At 36.6% G+C, this 23,675-nt stretch overlaps 1 protein-coding gene across 1 annotated transcript; it reads right to left on the reverse strand.

Moving 5' to 3' along the window:
- Positions 1-1,294: 1,294 nt before the first annotated feature.
- On the reverse strand, positions 1,295-23,291 carry LOC103507251 (arylsulfatase B-like). The gene is made up of 11 exons (XM_026822164.1): positions 23,007-23,291; positions 22,540-22,673; positions 14,034-14,193; positions 13,174-13,400; positions 12,164-12,419; positions 11,005-11,162; positions 10,436-10,571; positions 9,856-10,020; positions 8,975-9,148; positions 2,734-3,129; positions 1,295-1,467 (listed from the first exon to the last, which is right to left on the reverse strand). The coding sequence occupies exons 2-11, from the start codon at positions 22,657-22,659 to the stop codon at positions 1,295-1,297; spliced, it is 1,965 nt and encodes a 654-aa protein (XP_026677965.1). The 5' UTR covers positions 22,660-22,673; positions 23,007-23,291.
- Positions 23,292-23,675: the final 384 nt, after the last annotated feature.

The raw sequence follows: 23,675 nt of genomic DNA on the forward strand, positions 1-23,675 counted from the left end.
ACTCTGCTCCCATATCGTTTTGTAAAATGATATGAGATAGCACAGAAACCATGCAATACATGAGATATTTCTTTTCAGAAACATGATTCCACATCACTACTCCCTAGTGAGCTGAATTTCAAGCTTCGTTATCTTTTTGTTCACTCAGACCTAGGGAGTTTTGATTATTTTTGTAAATTGGACTATTTTTTATTTTCAATATACTTGGGTATTATGACTTGTAGTTGATATCATGTGGTTGCTATTTCTAAATTTTATCCAATGAATGGATAACATATGATAAAAATTAGGGGCCAATGACCTGTCAAACACAATTTACTCGTAACTCGTAAGAGGACCAAGAGATTCCAAGTTGCAGAAGGTTTCTTGCAAACTGTAGTGTTATAGGTACATACATTTTTAACTGGCAAATATTAAATAAAACCAATATTCCCATCATGGTAGTATGACATTTTAGAAAGTTGGGCATATAATGTAGCCCACCAATGTGGCCGAGTGGGCAAGAGCACTGACTTTCAACCTGGAGGTTTGAGTTCTCCCATCTGGGGTGAAAATTTTCGAACCAAACTTTTCCATTCTTGGATAGGTACCTATAAAATAAATTTTGAGCCTTAATGTTGCTAGATTTTTGTTCTAGTCAAGTCTAGTGTTTCTTGGGGTGTGGCACCTGTTGTTGATTTCTCCGCATCCCCACGGCTCAAAACAGGTACTGTTAATTTAGCTGCATTACGTTCATCAACAGCTATTGTTAACTAATTACCATAAAACAAGGTGCTAAAAATAACTTTTTGTCATTTTATATTGTCAATTTCCCATTTTGTAATCACAAACTTAGCACATGGGTTGTGGGGCAGATAGGGTTTATTTTACTCTCTAACCAATTACTCACCTATTAGATGGGTTTTGATCTGTGATAAATAATTTCACACTAAATAAAAGCTCAGATAGCAGATAGTCTATTAATCCACTAAACTTGAGAAAGAGAAACTTTTGAACTTTGACACAGCACAGCACGATGAACGGTTACATTACAGGTAAAATGTGAAATTTAAAATTGGTCACAAATAGCAAAAAAAAAGAGAATGTAGGTATATCCCTCCCTAAAATCTTCAAATATACCTATTTACTTGAGAAAATTATTAAAATACAGCCAAAATATAAGGATATTTCTTTCTGACTATATCGCCAAAGGATTTTCTGACTTTCGCAAACTCTGGTTTTATTAATATACCTCGTGGTATATTTCGCTTTTGAAGGGACTGAGCAGTGAACACAGCCAGCGCTCTTCTAAGAATTACCAACCTGCAACATATTTGAGATCATCAACCCGGAGGGCGGCGTAATATTTCTGGGGATTATCCACGTTATCTATGTTATGCAGGATTTCGGATCGTTTTGTTTTTGCTCCTTTGGTTAGCACGTCCCATTGGTTAACGCCATCCAATGAAGTGTCGTTGATTTCAATTCCTATAAATAGTGAAACAGGCAAAAATATAAATAGCAATTAAGTGAATAACTGAATACATTGTTCATTTGTTCGATTAACCGGCCGGCCCCAAATCTACAGATTTTGGCCGAAATTTAAAGTCTTGAGAAAAGAAACTTCTATTAAGACTCAGTGAAGCGGCCATTTTGATTTCCTGCAAGGGCAGCCATGATAGAGAGAGGGGAAGAAAGGAATGTCAAGGTCAAAAATACTACGATTTGTACTAGTCTCGTACTAGTAGATGAGGGTGATCTATGGATTTTACTACAAACAAGGTCATATTTTTCCCACTGTAAAGGGAATATTCAAGTTGTAATATCCCGCGAGACGTGGGATATTTTTATGAGGCTGGGATTTTTCAGTTTTTCCTGCTTCTTTTTCTTCTAATCTAAATTTATTGGATATTTTTTCATTATTTTTTTAATTTTATCTTACATAAATTATTTTAATAATAGGTAATATTGGATAGGTATATCTTTAAATCTCTTGGAAATAAAATACCAAACAACTTTGAAGAAGTTCTTCAGGTACGAATGTATTACAAAAATCGAAACACATAGATACATACACAAATAAAATTAAGTATTTAGGAATTTTACCTGAATAATCACAATATTTAATTACTGGTAAAAATTTGATTCATTTAACCCTCAACAAAAACATTATGCGTTAATTTACATTTGGTACACGTTTACAAACTGAACTAAACTAACAATTTGTTGGGTCAAAAATCAAAATTTCTGACTCACCTATACCTATTTACCTAGCTTGGTAGGAAGGTTCGCCTTTTTCAGGTACCTATTTTGTCAGTTTTCATTTGTAAACCTATAGGTAAGTACTCGTCCTCTCACGGTATAGGTAGCAAGCAGTCATTAGTCCTTACAAATTGTCTACCCATTACCTAACTGGTACAAGCGACATTTTCAAAGCAATGCTGGTCCATGCCATTATTCACGTGTCCTGTGCCAGGTTTGTTACATTCCGGCAAATCATTTTCCTCATCCCGATCCTCAAATACACAATGCTTAATAATAATAGCCGTAGCTCCCAGCAGGATAGTCAATATGACCAAGGAATAAATCACAGATCCCTATCATCCCGATCCTCAAATACACAATGCTTAATAATAATAGCCGTAGCTCCCAGCAGGATAGTCAATATGACCAAGGAATAAATCACAGTATGGGTAACAAAAATATTACCTATGTACTTGGGGCCTATTGCTGAAAGGACTTTGCCTTTCTTACTCCATGCACAGGAAAAGTGATAAATCACAGTGGTAGGCGAAAGCAGAGGTTTGTGAAGTCTCATTGTCTCAATAGCCTTCTGCTTATCTAATTCATCGTACCATGGAACCCAAATGTTATTCCATCTGGCTGGATCTGCCCTCTTGTCGAATGGTTTATTCCCCGGTGGTACCATGGTTGACTTGTAGATGGCCAACTTGTCTTCCAGTTGTTTCAGAAGATCAGTCTGGCTTTCAGCAAGATTGTTCTGCTCACAAGGATCGTCCGTGATGTTGAACAGACAAGGTTTTACAGTTGAGTTGCAGTGAGCGCCCTTGTTGTCGTAGTTACATCGGACCCGAGCAAACTCTCGGAGTTCTAAGATTTTCTCGTCAGTCAGAATTGTCCTCAGTGCATCTGGGAAAGAGATTTAGAAAGCCGTCAATAGACATACCTACCTAATAGCATTGAAAATAAGTTCATTACGGACACGACAAGTGTAGCTACTTACCCATTATAACAAAGTGGAAATCCGAATCTCACCCAGGTTTGGCGATTGGCACCAGGGTATAATAGGTATATAAACATAAATGTAAGCTGACATCTGAAAACCTATCTTCTTATCTTCCAATAATAATTTAAACAACTCGAAGGTATTTCAAAGTTTCCCACAGTATTTCAATATTTATACCCAACGTCAACACTAACCTGAACTATTTGCCTTTGGATCGGCTGCGTGCTTTTGTTTGATCTGTAACTTTGTCTTCAAAGCATTGAATGTGATTCCTGCTTTGGAATACAAAACCTCTTTCGGAGAGTATTTGTCAATTTCGTTGTCAGTGTCTCCATACCATTCGTCTGACTGGCCGTTATTGTCAGTTCCTGTGAACATTAAAATGAAAATGTAGTGTTTTCCATGTTCCTTTTCGACATGGTGAAATGAGGTGAATTATTTCTTGTCCCTTTCCTCTTCAGCACTAGAAATATTGGTACGAAAAACAGTACGGAATACTTTCCGCTGTTTTTATAGGATAAGGAAAGGATAATGGTTAAAAAAAAAAAAAAAAAAAAATTGGGGGGAAAAAAAAAAAAATCGGGTAAAAGATTCGTTCACATTACACGATTTTTCGCTTAAATCGCTACTGCGCAGACTCAGTGAAGCGGCCATTTTGATTTCCTGCAAGGGCAGCCATGATAGAGAGAGGGGAAGAAAGGAATGTCAAGGTCAAAAATACTACGATTTGTACTAGTCTCGTACTAGTAGATGAGGGTGATCTATGGATTTTACTACAAACAAGGTCATATTTTTCCCACTGTAAAGGGAATATTCAAGTTGTAATATCCCGCGAGACGTGGGATATTTTTATGAGGCTGGGATTTTTCAGTTTTTCCTGCTTCTTTTTCTTCTAATCTAAATTTATTGGATATTTTTTCATTATTTTTTTAATTTTATCTTACATAAATTATTTTAATAATAGGTAATATTGGATAGGTATATCTTTAAATCTCTTGGAAATAAAATACCAAACAACTTTGAAGAAGTTCTTCAGGTACGAATGTATTACAAAAATCGAAACACATAGATACATACACAAATAAAATTAAGTATTTAGGAATTTTACCTGAATAATCACAATATTTAATTACTGGTAAAAATTTGAATCACTTAACAACTTGAAAAATATTATGCGTTGATTTACATTTGGTACAAATATTACACGTTTACAAACTGAACTAAACTAATAATTTGTTGGGTCAAAAATCAAAATTTCTGACTCACCTATACCTACCTATTTTACCTAGCTTGGTAGGAAGGTTCGCCTTTTTCAGGTACCTATTTTGTCAATTTTCATTTGTAAACCTATAGGTAAGTACCTACTCGTCCTCTCACGGGATAGGTAGCAAGCAGTCATTAGTCCTTACAAATTGACTACCCATTACCTAACTGGTACAAGCGACATTTTCAAAGCAATGCTGGTCCATGCCATTATTCACGTGTCCTGTGCCAGGTTTGTTACATCATAATTGTGATTTTTCTCTCATACTGTTGGATTTGCTTTGCACCTTCACTCAGAGTACCATTTGTTTGTATTACTAGAAGACTGCATAATTGTGATTTTTCTCTCATACTGTTGGATTTGCTTTGCACCTTCACTCAGAGTACCATTTGTTTGTATTACTAGAAGACTGACGTATAGATTTTTCATTCAAACCCATTCCACAGCCCATTCAAGTCCTGTTTAAACCCCACCTTACTGTTTTCATTGAGTTGGTCGTTTTCTTCGCTTAGATTAGTTTCACGTGTGGTAAGATCTGCACTAATTAACTATTAATTTACTACCCACCTTTTTTAAATATGGAACGCATTATGAAATTCCGATACAGTTAGCACAAAATGGGCTGTTTCTTTCATTTTACGAGCTTGAAGAGTAACGCAATCTGTCTTGTAAGCGCTAGGTCGCGGGTTCGATTCCCTCCCGGGTTTTATCCTGAACGGGTACGGTCCTCAACCGCCATCCAATCTATAACCTTTTCATAATCAATGAAATGTATATTTGTATGCGAACGTTAGACGAAATCAAATTTAAAAAATACGAGAAGGTACCAATAGAATATAATAAGGTCGCGGAACGACTGGCTTTCTGTCTTTGATTTCGAGACGCTAAGACCTTAGCAGTTACAATTACCTCTATTAAACATCTTGAAAAAAAGTACGGTCCTTTCGCGGAACGACTGGCTTTCTGTCTTTGATTTCGAGACGCTAAGACCTTAGCAGTTACAATTACCTCTATTAAACATCTTGAAAAAAAATAGAATATACCAACTTACACATCTCTATAATGGGAATTTGTGTCAATCACTTTGTGTAGTCAATTTGTTTGTTTTTATCAATTTTGAATTCACAAATTATACTCGAAGGTTCTAGCACTCGCAGATCTTGGGTAATTTTTGGAACTTGAAATTTATTGGTGAAAGAAGCAAGTGTATGAAATATTGACATGATTAAGGTCTTTTAGGGCTGTTTGTTATGCTATAACAGTCGAACTATACAACATTTATAAGTTCACTGAACTACTTGGTCAAAAACTTGTTATATTTTTAACGTACAAAGTGTTGGGACTTGCGCTTGAACATCATCTTGGGTAATCAAACAAATTGATGGCGCACATGCCAATACGAGAAGCAAGAAAACCATTAAAAAGTACAATACCTATTTACTATCTGTGAACACCTAGTTAGCGACTTCTAAGTAAATAATCAACTATCCACAGTAAAATTGTTAAATTTATGACCTAGGATCATAGAGGAATGTTTGACTTGTTCATTCATTAAATACACACGCGATTATGATAAGCTGCAGTTAACAATACTTATTCAACATTGCAAAAAATTCATCAGTCGTAAAAAAAAAACGTACCCAGGTAGAGTTTTGGTCATTAAAATATCTCTAAAAGTTAAAAGCTTTTTTTCTTTTAATTTGGTCAAAGGCTTTTTTTAGTTAAAAATTTTCATGTTATAAAATGATTCCTCTTTTTTAACAGTTAAAAATCAAACACGAAAACTTACCGGTATTTGTTGCCACTTTTTATTTAGCCAAAACCAGTTGCCGTAACATATCTATCACTACAACAAGCAAATTCACCACATGCAAACAGATTACTAATGTTGGCTGATTTTTTTTCTTTGAAGAGGAGAATTGGTGGGAGAGAAAGTCCAGGCAAAATGTACAATGTATGATCATTGTGTAACCACTTCAATCCCATATGAAAATTGTCGAAATTTGAAGAAAATTTTGTTCCTTCTCACTTCGGGAACTAACTGGGTACTTTAGTACCGGACCAAACGGGGCTAATGACTTTTTATTCTACCAATTCACAGATGTTAAGCACAATAATTGAGGAGATATCTACCGACAAGTGTGATTTGTGGTTATTTACAACATTTTAGTGCAGGTACTTATTGCATACTGCATTCCAGATGTGAAATAATAGACATATCTGCACTTGTATTTTCATTTTCTTAGGCCAGCCACACCTGATACCTGATTAACCAGATGAGCACACACACTATCAGGTAGACCTTATTCAGGAGTGACTAGACTAGAAAATAGTCTAGGAAAATGGACGTGTGGGGATGATAATGATCTAGGAAATTCTTCATAGCTCAATGAAGAATTGTCAGTTGTTTTTACCTACGTATGTTTTCGGTATTCCTAGTTTTTTGGCGTTGAAGCTTTAAGTCAACGTTACCAGAGTTTTTAGGACGAAAAAAGCCTCGTGTTTTGGATGTTTCCTGATGGTTCTGAAATGATTGCCGAATTTTCTGCTCTTTTTTCCTGTTTATTCAAATACAGCTTTAAAGAGCTGAATTTTATTATATTAAGTATAATCTAATGTAGAATCGCAGCCAATTTAAAGTACAGTTACATTGTATATATTTTACTTTCTTATTTTTAATATGTAAGGAGGAAAATATGAATATCTTGCAAATAAAAACTCAAATAATTGAGGAAAATTCTGGAAATCTACTATATTTAGTTCTTGTAAAGAAGGATAATGTACTTATGCTTAAGGATTTCTCTATAAGGAAAATCTAAAGAAATCAACCCTGCTGAATTTTTAACCCTTAAAAGTGAAAACAGGATGTGCATATAAAATGTAATCAATAAAATTGCAAAGGAGACACAACAGTAACGTTGTGATACCCACGAATGTTTTGAAGAGGCTCTCCAGCTTCACCACAAATGATTAATGAAGTGATTAGTGTTAGAGATCACCAAACAGTTAGTAGAGGATTAATCAAGTTATTTAAGATGACTCGAAACTATAAACAGTTACCTAGGTACTCGTAGTAATAATTATAAACTGTGTCGTCCTCAGTCTAAACAAATACATTGTGTGATCAAATTAGGAGATAATTGATCAGTTCTCGTGTCTGTGACATTATTTAATAAGACATCCACATCTCTTACAAGGCTGACGACAGTGCAAATTACATTTGCTCCTGATTCATACGTAATTAACTGGATTAAACAGTTACCTGATCAAGATAATGTGATTAGGTAGAACTAAATATACTTGAAAGAACGTGAGTTGCATAACAAACTTACAAAATTATTACTCCGACCTTCTACCTTTCCGAAAGAAAACTGTCTGCCTTGGAAAAGCTTTGGTCATTTCTTTAGATTAGATTATTTAATTTTATTTTTTTTTTTCTAAAGGAAATTTATGAAGAACATTGGTGCCAATTGGTTTTGAACTGCAACCTCCAGGTTGAGAATCCACCACTTTGATAAAATTAGATCAAAAGAGGCGTTTTGTTCATGAAATACACTACCTTTCCGAAAGAAAACTGTCTGCCTTGGAAAAGCTTTGGTCATTTCTTTAAATTAGATTATTTTATTTTTATTTTTTTTTTTTTTCTAAAGGAAATTTATGAAGAACATTGGTGCCAATTGGTTTTGAACTGCAACCTCCAGGTTGAGAATCCACCACTTGGATAAAATTAGATCAAAAGACTAGAAGGATTTTTTGAAGAGGCGTTTTGTTCATGAAATACAACATACAAGGTTAAAAGGACAGGCTTACGTAGCTAATTAGAAAATAGATCCATATTGCATAATGAAGAACGCGGTTTTAATGGAAAATTTGTCTTAGAGATGAGTCCGTACATAGAGTATATTTGAATAATTACTTGTCAGTAAAGAGTGGGTATGTCATTACAGGAAATTTGTACGAAAGTTAGAGGAAAGAGAATGCTTTAAGTAGGTACCTGTATTTAAGTTTGTTTAATTAATTTCCATTTTATTCCATTAATTTTTTATATTAGGTAACTAAAGTTAATCCATGAAGTGTGAGGATTTTCTCGTCAGTCAGGATTGTCCTCAGTGCATCTGGGAAAGAGATTTAGAAAGTCGTCAATAGACATACCTACCTACCTAAATCATTGAAAATAAGTTCATTACGGAGACGACAAGTGTACCTACCTACTTACCCATTATAACAAAGTGGAAATCCGAATCTCACCCAGGTTTGGCGATTGGCACCAGGGTATCAAGGAGCGCGGTAGCGCTCCGCCCCGCCAAGTCAAGAAAGTTTGACAGCGCTACTAGAGATATTATACGTATTAAGTATATAAACATAAATGTAAGCTCACATCTGAAAACCTATCTTCTTATCTTCCAATAATAATTTAAACAACTCGAAGGTATTTCAAAGTTTCCCAGAGTATTTCAATATTTATACCGAACGTCAACACTAACCTGAACTATTTGTCTTTGGATCGGCTGCGTGCTTTTGTTTGATCTGTAACTTTGTCTTCAAAGCATTGAATGTGATTCCTGCTTTGGAATACAAAACCTCTTTCGGAGAGTATTTGTCAATTTCGTTGTCAGTGTCTCCATACCATTCGTCTGACTGGCCGTTATTGTCAGTTCCTGTGAACATTAAAATGAAAATGTAGTGTTTTCCATGTTCCTTTTCGACATGGTGAAATGAGGTGAATTATTTCTTGTCCCTTTCCTCTTCAGCACTAGAAATATTGGTACGAAAAACAGTACGGAATACTTTCCGCTGTTTTTATAGGATAAGGAAAGGATAATGGTTAAAAAAAAAAAAAAAAAAAAATTGGGGGGAAAAAACCACACGTTACGTACGTACGTTACGTACGTACGTTACGTACGTACGTTACGTACGTACGTTACGTACGTACGGTACGTACGTACGTTACGTACAGACCATGGGCTAAAAACCACTTTTTTGGAATCAGGGGACCCCAAAACGGATATTTCCACCCATTTCCCGATTTTGAAAATTTGGACCGATTGCAATACTTTCTCATTACCTTGTATAGGTTCCCTATACGTAAGGGTAATAGAAAGTAAAAAAAAAAAAAATCGGTCACAAATAGCAAAAAAAAAGAGAATGTAGGTATATCCCTCCCTAAAATCTTCAAATATACCTATTTACTTGAGAAAATTATTAAAATACAGCCAAAATATAAGGATATTTCTTTCTGACTATATCGCCAAAGGATTTTCTGACTTTCGCAAACTCTGGTTTTATTAATATACCTCGTGGTATATTTCGCTTTTGAAGGGACTGAGCAGTGAACACAGCCAGCGCTCTTCTAAGAATTACCAACCTGCAACATATTTGAGATCATCAACCCGGAGGGCGGCGTAATATTTCTGGGGATTATCCACGTTATCTATGTTATGCAGGATTTCGGATCGTTTTGTTTTTGCTCCTTTGGTTAGCACGTCCCATTGGTTAACGCCATCCAATGAAGTGTCGTTGATTTCAATTCCTATAAATAGTGAAACAGGCAAAAATATAAATAGCAATTAAGTGAATAACTGAATACATTGTTCATTTGTTCGATTAACCGGCCGGCCCCAAATCTACAGATTTTGGCCGAAATTTAAAGTCTTGAGAAAAGAAACATCTACTATTTTGAGCTTTTTAGGAATTTTGGCGTTAAAAAGCGGCCGAATTTAACATTTCTGGAGATCCACTCCGTAGACACTTTTGATCTACATAATTTATCGAAGCTCTCTTCAAAATTTGAGCAACCTGAGGAGTAGGTAAGGTAGTGAGAACCGCGAAGTCCTTCACGATTAAAAATCACTTAATTGATTGTTTATTTTCGTTTGTTTTATTTTACTGGGAAGTCTTTTGGTTTAATATGTTGTTAACAACAATCGAGAAATTCGCTCTCTTACCTGCAGCTGCACACAATGTGGGCAGCCAATCACTGATATGGAACAGTTCTGACGATACCTTCTGGGTCTGTTTAAGCCAAGGACTCCAAATTGCAGCCACTCCCCTCATTCCTCCATCCCAAGGCGTGCTCTTCATCTGAAAAACGAGATAGAAAAAAAGTGAAAAATCTATTTCACGAGATAATTTAAAAATGTTTGGCACATTGCATACCTACTTGCATTTATTTCGGGCGGAGATAAAATTTCCGAGACAGGGAAAAGCGTAACAAGTTGATGACCATTCAGAAATGCTGAGCACATTGCATACCTACTTTGTATATTTCAGGCGGACGTAAAATTTCCGAGACAGGGAAAGCTGAACAAATGGACGACCATCATTTTATTAGCTGAGCTTACTTTTCTCTCGTAGTTTGGTAACTTTGAGAATTCAGCTGATAGTCTTTTTTAGGAAAAAAAAAATCGTTTAGAAAATATTTTCATGTTTTTCCTTTCTGTTTCCTCACTCTTTTCTATAGGTAACCCCCATCAATACATACCTACGTGATACTTTTTGCTAACATTAAACTTACCCCTCTTAGTGGATGATTGGAACCTTTATTTGAATGAATCCCAAAGGAGGGTGCACCGTTGTCTGCCATAAACAGAACTATAGAGTTCTCCAGCATGCCATGTTTTCGCAAGGCAGCGATCACATTCCCTACTGATTCATCCAGTCTGGATACCATTCCTGTCGAAAAGGATAAACCAATTTACTTAGCTTTATTTTTATTTGATAAATAGGTAAAACAGGGAAAATAAAAGTAAAAGAATAGATGGTATATTCTTCATTTACATTGCTAGGAATATACCTTTTTCTTTTTTTTTTTGGTGTTAGAGTTGTTTTTTTTTTTTTTTTAGAAAGTAAAAGACATACCTACCTAGCCTCGGTACTGCTTTCGCATTACTTCACGGCACATTCTTTTACATCCATGCCTATCCAAGAAAGGAAAAGTCTGGTTAGAAAATTCCCACCCTAGCCGGAATTCTGGGAAACGACACAACGTAGTTACGTTTTCGTAAGGCCATAAATTGTGTCTACAAGGAGTTATCTATTAAATATAAGACCAACGGTAATAGATAAATGATAAGAAATTTATTCTAGTCTAGTTGTAACTCATTGTTCTTTTATGCGACTTGATTCTTGAATCACTATCGCTAATCCATACCCCATGTGAGAGGCAACGACCGGCTAAGTATCTACCTACTCCGTAAATACCCACTTTTTAACACAATAAATATTGGCTATAAAGTAAATAAAAATAAATATCATATAATAGGTATCTTTAATTTCTATTTTTTCTCCGATATTGTACCTTTCAGAATCCCCCCCCAAATTAGTGTAGGTGGGGGACTTTATTTCGCAAATTAGTGGGAAGACGTCATAATCTTTCCAGGATTTTTTCCCCGGTCAAAATTGAAGTCCTCATATTAAATCTACTAAATGTCTGTATGTTTTTGATACATTTGTGCTTGAGCTAAAGTGCCATGAGACTGTTTGAAGACCTATAGGGGACAAAAAGCACCACTAGCTTTTTCACTACAGCACTAAACAACTTTTTCACTACAGCACTACAAACTTTTTCACAACAGCACTACACAGGTTTCTCACTTCAGCAATACGCAATACACAACTTTTTCACTACATAACTACACAGTTTTTTCACTACAACATTACACTTTTTCACTCACCTGCGTAGGTTCTCCTCTCTGGGTCAGAAATATCGAGGAATTTGGCCACCTCCTCATCTGGAGCTTGGAATGGCTCATAGGTGTTACCCGCATGCACCGCCAGATGTGCCAAATAGAGGAACATGGGCTTGGACTTGTTGTGTTCCGCGATTACATTGATAGCTGCCTCGGTGTAAAGATCAGTCGAGTAAATCCCAATGGTTTTGTTGTCCACTTGCATGTTGTGCCTCATGTCTAGCCCCTGGTAGGGCTCAAACTACGAACATGGAAATATTGATTAAAGTCCAATGTAGCTACTGGAATCGAACCCGCGACCTAGCACTTACAAATCTTACAAGGCACAGACTAAACATTATCAGTACAGTGTCTGTCAGTTGTAGGTTTAATGCATAATGCATTTATACAGGTGATATTATAGGTGACAAAGCGACAATCATCTTGTCTTTTGTATACTCTCCCTCGTGACCAACCTCCATCAATTATGCGAATTACACGAGCTAAAGAGTTTTTTGCCAAGTAGGTAAAGAGGTACTCAAGAAGTGAATGTTTGATTTGGGTGGGGTTTTCTTACGTGGAATAATAAGCGGCGTCAAGAAGGCAATGTGAACGAGTGAATATTGCAAATTATAGTATGCCAATAAATAATAAATCACGAACAGAGAAAAAAATCCTTCGAATAGGTAGGTACTCCTATTGAAAAGTATTACATATGCATTTACGCACTGTCAGAATGGTTTCTAATGATAATAATGGAAGCAATGAGGAAGAGTAGATTTTTTTTTTTTTTTTTAAGTAGAAATGGTGTCAATCAAGCTGAGCCTTCTTGATCTTAGTCTTGTTTCCATGCCAAACCGAGAGTGGGGGGGAGTCAAGGCCGTATTAGGGGGGGGGCGGAGGGGTCCCCCCCTCCCTCTCGAGCTTAATTTTTCTCCTTTAGTGTTGGGCCCTCGGCCTCCCCTGGTCAAAATCCTGGATTCCTGGATACGGCCCTGGGGAGAAAGTTTCCTTACCGTGGCTTTACAGGAATGGTCATAATAATCCTGGAGTCCCTGCCAGTAGCCATAGTGACTATCAAAACCACGGAACGTGGGCGTGTACACTTCCCGGAAGAAGCCGAGATGCCACTTGCCTATGGCATGGGTGGCGTAGCCCGCTTCCTTCAAATACTGAGGCAGGAGTTTCTCGGTCAGCGGCAGACCCCAGGGTTCGCCCTCCAGAATCACACCGTGCTGCATACCTGGGAAAAAATACAGTGAACATGGAGGTATAAATTGCATGGAATAAAGTATAAAGTGTTTATTCTGCTCAAAAAGGACTGAAATGTCCCTTCATGCTCCAAGTTTACCCCCTGCGAGGCGGTATAAACTAAAGGTCTTTCGTATTTTATGGGTCAAAGAATTCAATTTATACCTACTGTAAAACATGTTCTAAAAATAATTCTTCCGAAGTATTGATGGGATGAGTGTCCGGTTTCTGGTTCTTTGAGGAAATACCATATTTTACACCTCACCCGTATTTTATGGGTCAAAGAATTCAATTTATACCTACTGTAAAAAATGTTCTAAAAATAATTCTTCCGAAGTATTGATGGGATGAGTGTCCGGTTTCTGGTTCTTTGAGGAAATACCATATTTTACACCTCACTGCAGATTTTGCCAACATGTATTGTAAAAATTTCAAAGTTCCTCATACATAACGAGTGTTTTGAATAATCACATTAAAATATCTAACTCTTCAAAGTCTTCAGAAATTCATTTATTAGGAGTTCAGTTCCATGATGGTCAGTTTTATTTATTTCGATGATATCCATGGTTGGATACGTATTTCTGCAAGGTATTTTCCCTAGTTAAGCTTCCAAGAATCTGCTTACCAATATGGATCGGATATTTCCCGGTCATCAGAGCTGACCTTGATGGAGTACATAGTGCTTGTACGTAATGTTGATTCAGAATCAGTCCATTGTACGCCAAAGCATCGATGTTTGGTGTCGGAATCTGGCTGCTTCCATGAAAACTCACGTCATTCCAGCCCTGCAAAAGAGGAAATAAAGGAAAATAATTTGTTTGAACTCGGTCTTATGCAGACCATCTGACAGACCGCGATCTCACAGACCTACGTCAGACCGTCTTAACGTGTGTGGCGGAAAAAGGCTTAGACCCAGGTCTGTCAGGCGGTTGCGTTGGTTATGCCACCAAAGGTATAAAAAAAAAGCTGTACACAAAAAGGGCAGAAAGAAAAAAAAATAGGTAAAAAAAATACCTACCTATAGGTTATGGATGCTGTAAAAGTTGAAATAGAAGTCCACGGTTTTTAGCAACTGTTCGACATCAAAAAGGATAAAACAAACGAAATTTTAATAATAAATATTAACAAAAGCGTTATTGAGGCTTATCCATACAAGAGAGCTTATATTTCACGAATTCCTGGAACTAATTTCGAAAGTTCAGAAACCTAGTGTTTTTTTTTTTTTTACAAAAACATGATGTGCTTTTTTGACATCAACCCTTCCTTTTACCTTTAGATATTATTATTAATAAATAATAATATCTATAAATTATGTTTTTTTTCCATTCTAAAGGAATTTGAACATTTAGACCTCATGTTTAAGATATTTCTTAGCTTTACAGGACTATGATCTAATCTGGTCGAAAGATTTTTCACCATAACAATATTTTCAAGGAAAATGTCGATTGAAAAATAATATTTCTCCTGAATCAGACGACCTTGTTTCAGGGCAGATATGCATCACTAAGCTTCACCTCTGGTATCTGGTAGCTTTTTGAAAGTTCTCCAGGTAGCTAAACAACACGGATATTATAATCAGGTAGGTACTTTACCATTCTTTGTTCACCTATTGACTTTTCACACGGTCGCCTACGGATAAAATCTCAATGAACATTTTTGACCAGTCGTGGCACCAAGTCGATAATTGATCGAGTAAATTTTTCAATTTATCTCCCTATTTGCCAAGCACCTTTTCTTAATTCTTTAAATCTATACTCATTTATTCCTTTTGTCAGAACACTAATTAGGTACCTTATTGTTTACACGGCCCTATTAGATAAGGAATACTATTCTAATATCAATGAATGCTTTGCTTATGTAAGTGGTTAAAGCGCGCTCCTGTTTAAAAGCGCGCTCCTGGTTTGAAGCCCAACTGAAGCACAGATTTTCGTAGATTCGTACAAGCTTAACCCATGCTTTAGGGTTTAGGGCTATTTGCCCCTAGACCTAAGCCTTGGAGTGGGCTTTTGGGTATGAAGCACAAACGATCCTCAGTAATTTAGTTTATTTAGTTTAAAACATAGAACTTACCAAATCGTCAGCCAATATGATAATGATGTGTGGTTTTTTCGGCGCGGTCGTGTTCAGGAAAGCATCATTGAACAAAAGTGTGCAGGTTAGCGCGAAGAAATATTTTCTGGCCCAGGTCATTGCTTAAAAATCGGGCTTGGACTTGTTGTGTTCCGCGATTACATTGATAGCTGCCTCGGTGTAAAGATCAGTCGAGTAAATCCCAATGGTTTTGTTGTCCACTTGCATGTTGTGCCTCATGTCTAGCCCCTGGTAGGGCTCAAACTACGAACATGGAAATATTGATTAAAGTCCAATGTAGCTACTGGAATCGAACCCGCGACCTAGCACTTACAAATCTTACAAGGCACAGACTAAACATTATCAGTACAGTGTCTGTCAGTTGTAGGTTTAATGCATAATGCATTTATACAGGTGATATTATAGGTGACAAAGCGACAATCATCTTGTCTTTTGTATACTCTCCCTCGTGACCAACCTCCATCAATTATGCGAATTACACGAGCTAAAGAGTTTTTTGCCAAGTAGGTAAAGAGGTACTCAAGAAGTGAATGTTTGATTTGGGTGGGGTTTTCTTACGTGGAATAATAAGCGGCGTCAAGAAGGCAATGTGAACGAGTGAATATTGCAAATTATAGTATGCCAATAAATAATAAATCACGAACAGAGAAAAAAATCCTTCGAATAGGTAGGTACTCCTATTGAAAAGTATTACATATGCATTTACGCACTGTCAGAATGGTTTCTAATGATAATAATGGAAGCAATGAGGAAGAGTAGATTTTTTTTTTTTTAAGTAGAAATGGTGTCAAGCTGAGCTTTTTGATCTTAGTCTTGATTCCATACCAAACCGAGAGGGGGGGGGGGGGATTTTTTCCCGGTCAAAATTGAAGTCCTCATTTTAAATCTACTAAATTTCTGTATGTTTTTGATACATTTGTGCTTGAGCTGAAGGTTAAAGTGCCACGAGACTGTTTGAAGACCTATAGGGGACAAAAAGCACCACTAGCTTTTTCACTACAGCACTAAACAACTTTTTCACTACAGCACTAAACAACTTTTTCACTACAGCACTACAAACTTTTTCACAACAGCACTACACAGATTTCTCACTTCAGCAATACGCAATACACAACGTTTTCACTACAGAACTACCCAGCTTTTTCACTACAACATTACACTTTTTCACTCACCTGCGTAGGTTCTCCTCTCTGGGTCAGAAATATCGAGGAATTTGGCCACCTCCTCCAAACTTTTTCACAACAGCACTACACAGGTTTCTCACTTCAGCAATACGCAATACACAACTTTTTCACTACATAACTACACAGTTTTTTCACTACAACATTACACTTTTTCACTCACCTGCGTAGGTTCTCCTCTCTGGGTCAGAAATATCGAGGAATTTGGCCACCTCCTCATCTGGAGCTTGGAATGGCTCATAGGTGTTACCCGCATGCACCGCCAGATGTGCCAAATAGAGGAACATCGGTTTGGACTTGTTGTGTTCCGCGATTACATTGATAGCTGCCTCGGTGTAAAGATCAGTCGAGTAAATCCCAATGGTTTTGTTGTCCACTTGCATGTTATGCCTCATGTCTAGCCCCTGGTAGGGCTCAAACTACGAACATGGAAATATTGATTAAAGCCCAATGTAGCTACTAGCCTTATTAAAGTCCCCTTTCCAGAGACATAAAGGTCAATAAGGACAATAAGGTGGATGTTTCATGGCTAAAAAGGGCAGAGACAAACCCATTTTTTGTTTTTAAAAAAGAGGTTGATAGGGGAAATTTTACTGTAACAACGGAGTTCTTATCGTCCCGAATCGAAGAGATAAGGAGGACAGGATAGCAGAAAGCCAGCCGTTCCGAGAACGAACCTTATCTGTTAAGGATAAAGTTCGCACTGGGTGGGAATCGAACCGGCGACCTAGCACTTACAAATCTTACAAGGCACAGACTAAACATTATCAGTACAGTGTCTGTCAGTTGTTGTTGTTATAATGGATTTATACAGGTGATATTATAGGTGACAAAGTGACAATCATCTTGTCTTTTGTATACTCTCCCTCGTGACCAAACTCCATCAATTATGCGAATTACACGAGCTAAAGAGTTTTTTGCCAAGTAGGTAAAGAGGTACTCAAGAAGTGAATGTTTGATTTGGGTGGGGTTTTCTTACGTGGAATAATAAGCGGCGTCAAGAAGGCAATGTGAAGTATTGCAAATTATAGTATGCCAATAAATAATAAATCACGAACAGAGAAAAAAATCCTTCGAATAGGTAGGTACTCCTATTGAAAAGTATTGGAAAAAAAAATGGATAGTAGACCATGTTTCCCCGTCCCTCGAGAATCCTATTTTGTGTGACTATGAACTTGATCTTTATACTCCCCTCTTTTCTATTTAACCCTGAAATCAAGAAGACGGTCAGTTTAAGTTTCCGGCTACCCCGTTACGGATATTCCAGTAGTGTCACCCCGGTGTCAGATACCCTAATAGTTCTGGTGTCTCCGGAACAGGATATAACCAGGAGATCAGTTACATGGGGATCCTAGTTACATGGGTATTGGGGATCGTTGGTAATGGATACTTTATGCCTTCGAGTTCAACGTTACTTCGGTCTCCCTTTTCTATGTTCGTACTTCCCCACAAATGAGAATAATTATATTCACAGTCGTGCTACGATCCGTAGACTGGTGCATACTCTACGAACTTTTAACCCTTAAAAGGGTAAAAAATACGATGACCGTTCTTTTCTTGTCGTATATGTCATTTAACATGATTTTTCACTAGGAATTGATTATTCAAACCTGTCAGTGAATTATTCCGCAGATGAGATTCGAAGAGATTCGCGTTCCCAGGAAGAAGGACATATGTTATTTTTGTTACTAACTAACGTAGGCCCTTCCTCCTGAGAATGATTGAAATATTTAGAATTATGGTATTCATAATTTTATATTCTGTAAGTTGACCAACTTAATTACCTACAAGGTGCATACACATGGATATTAGATCGTAGTGTTTTTCAAAGATCAAGCAGCAATCGTCCCGTAATTTCTCATCATTAAGTCCGTAGACTGGTGCATACTCTACGAACTTTCAACCCTTAAAAGGGTAAAAAATACGATGACCGTTCTTTTCTTGTCGTATATGTCATTTAACATGATTTTTCACTAGGAATTAATTATTCAAACCTGTCAGTGAATTATTCCGCGGATGAGATTCGAAGAGATTCGCGTTCCGAGGAAAAAGGGCATATGTTATTTTTGTTACTAACTAACATAGGCCCTTCCTCCTGAGAATGGTTGGAAAAGAATTATGGTAGGTATTCATAATTTTATATTCTGTAAGTTGACCAACTTAGTTACCTACAAGGTGCATACACATGGATATTAGATCGTAGTGTTTTTCAAAGATCAAGCAGCAATCGTCCCGTAATTTCTCATCATTAAAATAAACGTTTCTGTCCATTACGAATAGAGGAAACTCATGCCCTTAATAGGTTAACCGGTAATTTCTCGATCCTAAAATAATCTCGTCATTTAATTGTGATACCTATGTGTTCCTCATAATATGTCAAAATATGTAAGACCTTGGTTAGACTGAGGGGGTAAAGGGACTTTTCAGTCCTATCCCAGCAGGATAAATAAGGTCTATGCTATTCTATTGGGTGCAATTAATAGTCCTACAATCCTACATACTGGACTCCGCACACAGGAATTTCGTTAGAAAAGTTCCCCATTTCAAAGTGATGTATAATGTAATTTAATTCTGTTCTATTCTAATCACCCCATTTCTACCCTTAATAGGTTAACCGGTAATTTCTCGATCCTAAAATAATCTCGTCATTTAATTGTGATACCTATGTGTTCCCCATAATATGTCAAAATGGACAAGACCTTGGTTAGACTGAGGGGGTAAAGGGACTTTTCAGTCCTATCCCAGCAGGTTAAACAAGGTCTATGCTATCCTATTGGGTGCAATTAATAGTCCTACAATCCTACATACTGGACTTCGCACACAGGAATTTCGTTAGAAAAGTTCCCCATTTCAAAGTGATGTATAATGTAATTTAATTCTGTTCTATTCTAATCACCCCATTTTCTAATCATAAACTACGCGGGACCAACACGGAGTAAGAAAATCCCACTTAATGCATCAAGATACTAATTGTAGATCCAAGGTGTGAGTACTTAATTTTTCCGAGTGATAAGACCACATAGATTCCTCTCTTTGATCTCAACTGTTTACATGGCATAATATGGGCAGATAACTCATACCCCCGGATCACAGCTAAATAGTGCAGGTACTTATTGCATACTGCATTCCAGATGTGAAATAATAGAAATATCTGCACTTGTATTTTCATTTTCTTAGGCCAGCCACACCTGATACCTGATGAGCACACACACTATCAGGTAGACCTATTCAGGAGTGACTAGACTAGAAAATAGTCTAGGAAAATGGACGTGTGGGGATAATAATGATCTAGGAAATTCTTAATAGCTCAATGAAGAATTGTCAGTAGTTTTTACCTACGTATGTTTTCGGTATTCCTAGTTTTTTTGGCGTTGAAGCTTTAAGTCAACGTTACCAGAGTTTTTAGGACGAAAAAAGCCTCGTGTTTTGGATGTTTCCTGGTTCTGAAATGATTGTCGAATTTTCTGCTCTTTTTTCCTGTTTATTCAAATACAGCTTTAAAGAGCTGAATTTTATATTATAATCTAATGTAGAATCGCAGCCAATTTAAAGTACAGTTACATTTATATATATTTTACTTTCTTATTTTTAATATGTAAGGAGGAAAATATGAATATCTTGCAAATAAAAACTCAAATAATTGAGGAAAATTCTAATACCTCGTGGTATATTTCGCATTTGAAGGGACTGAGCAGTGAGCACAGCCAGCGCTCTTCTAAGAATTACCAACCTGCAACATATTTGAGATCATCAACCCGGAGGGCGGCATAATATTTCTTGGGATTATCCACGTTATCTATGTTATGCAGGATTTCGGATCTTTTTGTTTTTGCTCCTTTGGTTAGCACGTCCCATTGGTTAACGCCATCCAATGAAGTGTCGTTGATTTCAATTCCTATAAATAGTGAAACAGGCAAAAATATAAATAGCAATTAAGTGAATAACTGAATACATTGTTCATTTGTTCGATTAACCGGCCGGCCCCAAATCTACAGATTTTGGCCGAAATTTAAAGTCTTGAGAAAAGAAACTTCTATTACTTTGAGCTTTTTTGGAATTTTGGCGTTAAAAAGCGGCCGAATTTAACATTTCTGGAGATCCACTCCGTAGACACTTTTGATCTACATAATTTATCGAAGCTAAATAACTGAATACATTGTTCGTTTGTTCGATTAACCGGCCGGCCCCGAATCTACAGATTTTGGCCGAAATTTAAAGTCTTGAGAAAAGAAACATCTACTATTTTGAGCTTTTTAGGAATTTTGGCGTTAAAAAGCGGCCGAATTTAACATTTCTGGAGATCCACTCCGTAGACACTTTTGATCTACATAATTTATCGAAGCTCTCTTCAAAATTTGAGCAACCTGAGGAGAAGGTAAGGTATTGAGAACCGCGAAGTCCTTCACGATTAAAAATCACTTAATTGATTGTTTATTTTCGTTTGTTTTATTTTACAGGGAAGTCTTTTGGTTTGTTGTTAACAACAATCGAGAAATTCGCTCTCTTACCTGCAGCTGCACACAATGTGGGCAGCCAATCACTGATATGGAACAGTTCTAGGTAAGGTAGTGAGAACCGCGAAGTCCTTCACGATTAAAAATCACTTAATTGATTGTTTATTTTCGTTTGTTTTATTTTACTGGGAAGTCTTTTGGTTTAATATGTTGTTAACAACAATCGAGAAATTCGCTCTCTTACCTGCAGCTGCACACAATGTGGGCAGCCAATCACTGATATGGAACAGTTCTGACGATACCTTCTGGGTCTGTTTAAGCCAAGGACTCCAAATTGCAGCCACTCCCCTCATTCCTCCATCCCAAGGCGTGCTCTTCATCTGAAAAACGAGATAGAAAAAGTGAAAAATCTATTTCACGAGATAATTTAAAAATGTTTGGCACATTGCATACCTACTTGTATTTATACCAGGCGGAGATAAAATTTCCGAGACAGGGAAAAGCATAACAAGTTGATGACCATTCAGAAATGCTAGGCACATTGCATACCTACTTTGTATATTTCAGGCGGACATAAAATTTCCGAGACAGGGAAAGCTGAACAAATGGACCACCATCATTTTATTAGCTGAGCTTACTTTTCTCTCGTAGTTTGGTAACTTTTAGAATTCAGCTGATGGTCTTTTTTAGGAAAAAAAAAAATCGTTTAGAAGGTATTTTTATGTTTTTCCTTTCTGTTTCCTCAATCTTTTCTATAGGTAACCCCCATCAATACATATCTACGTGATACTTTTTGTTAACATTAAACTTACCCCTCTTAGTGGATGATTGGAACCTTTATTTGAATGAATCCCAAAGGAGGGTGCACCGTTGTCTGCCATAAACAGCTAAACAACACGGATATTATAATCAGGTAGGTACTATACCATTCTTTGTTCACCTATTGACTTTTCACACGGTCGCCTACGGATAAAATCTCAATGAACATTTTTGACCAGTTGTGGCACCAAGTCGATAATTGATCGAGTAAATTTTTCAATTTATCTCCCTATTTGCCAAGTACCTTTTCTTAATTCTTTAAATCTATACTCATTTATTCCTTTTGTCAGAACACTAATTAGGTACCTTATTGTTTAGACGGCCTCACGGTCCTATTAGATAAGGAATACTATTCTAATATCAATGAATGCTTTGCTTATGTAAGTGGTCAAAGCGCGCTCCTGTTTAAAGAGAATAGTTGAAGCCTGGTTTAAAGCCCAACTGAAGCACAGATTTTCGTAGATTCGTACAAGCTTAACCCATGCTTTAGGGCTATTTGCCCCTAGACCTAAGCCTCGGAGTGGGCTTTTGGGTATGAAGCACAAACTTTGATCCTCACTAATTTAGTTCAAAACATGGAACTTACCAAATCGTCAGCCAATATGATAATGATGTGTGGTTTTTTCGGCACGGTCGTGTTCAGGAAAGCATCATTGAACAAAAGTGTGCAGGTTAGCGCGAAGAAATATTTTCTGGCCCAGGTCATTGCTTAAAAATCCTCTGGAACAGGTCGAAATTCAGTCAAATGATTTCACAATTTGTTAGTTTTCACAACAAAGTTATAACCGTAATACCACTTATATCATCGCAGATTTATCACCATGGAATATATACCTATAATACATAATATGTATGTAGTAGAAGACTTTCTAGTCATATTGTGGAACTCTGGCCAATAGTAAGTATAAATTAACAATAAATAAAATAATATAGGTACTTAACACTTAACCCATTTAGGTTACGGAAATTCAACTTCTTTACGGGAAACAATAAAATATAATTATGTAATAATATGTAAAATTAAAGTTAGAATAATTATGTACCTACCTAACACTACGTACGACTAGAGTAGGTATTTTGTATTAGTTTGACATTCGCACGAAATTACAGTTATAGCTTACACAATAAAATCCGTAAAATTTAAACCACGCACTATTTTAATTATTACGTATGTATCTATATGGACGAGCTTATTAACAATTACATACGACACAGTGTTTATCAATATCAACTGAATGAATAATGCCAACCAAGTATGTATTTGTTTAACACAACTGAATTCAGATTCACCAAGTAATAAAATGAGCAGATATTTTAATGTCAGTTTAATCTACCTAGATATCTTACTGGTTGGTTATTTGTGTCATAGTATCGTTGGAAAGACCCAGTTTTTTTACTTTCCATGTTTTTCTAAGTTTATGGTTTTACCTCAAGTGGGTGATATAAATAAAGGTGTGGAACTGATGGATGAATAAAATTTCATCTTGAGAATAAATGGTAGGTACCTATTATTAAAACAAAAGCAAAATGGATTTTAAACCTATACACACCTGGACTATACATTCCTGCGCGTGGGTTTGTGGTTCCTGTACTTGCCGTACATACGGGAAACCGGGGTTTAGTGTTCGCCGGGGTTTAAAATTTCTATACAAATTTAAATTATGGAAAGCCTGATTATTCCGAATATTCTCAAATATTCTGCTCGCTCTACATGACTATTTT

Source organism: Diaphorina citri, unplaced genomic scaffold (assembly GCF_000475195.1).
Source record: "Diaphorina citri unplaced genomic scaffold, Diaci psyllid genome assembly version 1.1 scaffold300, whole genome shotgun sequence".
Taxonomy (NCBI): domain Eukaryota; kingdom Metazoa; phylum Arthropoda; class Insecta; order Hemiptera; family Psyllidae; genus Diaphorina; species Diaphorina citri.

Coding starts and splice junctions, on each gene's coding strand:
- LOC103507251 (XM_026822164.1), bottom strand. CDS start 22,659: ATGACCTGGGCCAGAAAATATTTCTTCGCGCTAACCTGCACACTTTTG. Junction 12,420..13,173: donor ACCATTCCTGTAAAGCCACG/GTAAGGAAACTT, acceptor CCATGTTCGTAG/TTTGAGCCCTACCAGGGGCT. Junction 11,163..12,163: donor AGAGAGGAGAACCTACGCAG/GTGAGTGAAAAA, acceptor CCTTTTCGACAG/GAATGGTATCCAGACTGGAT.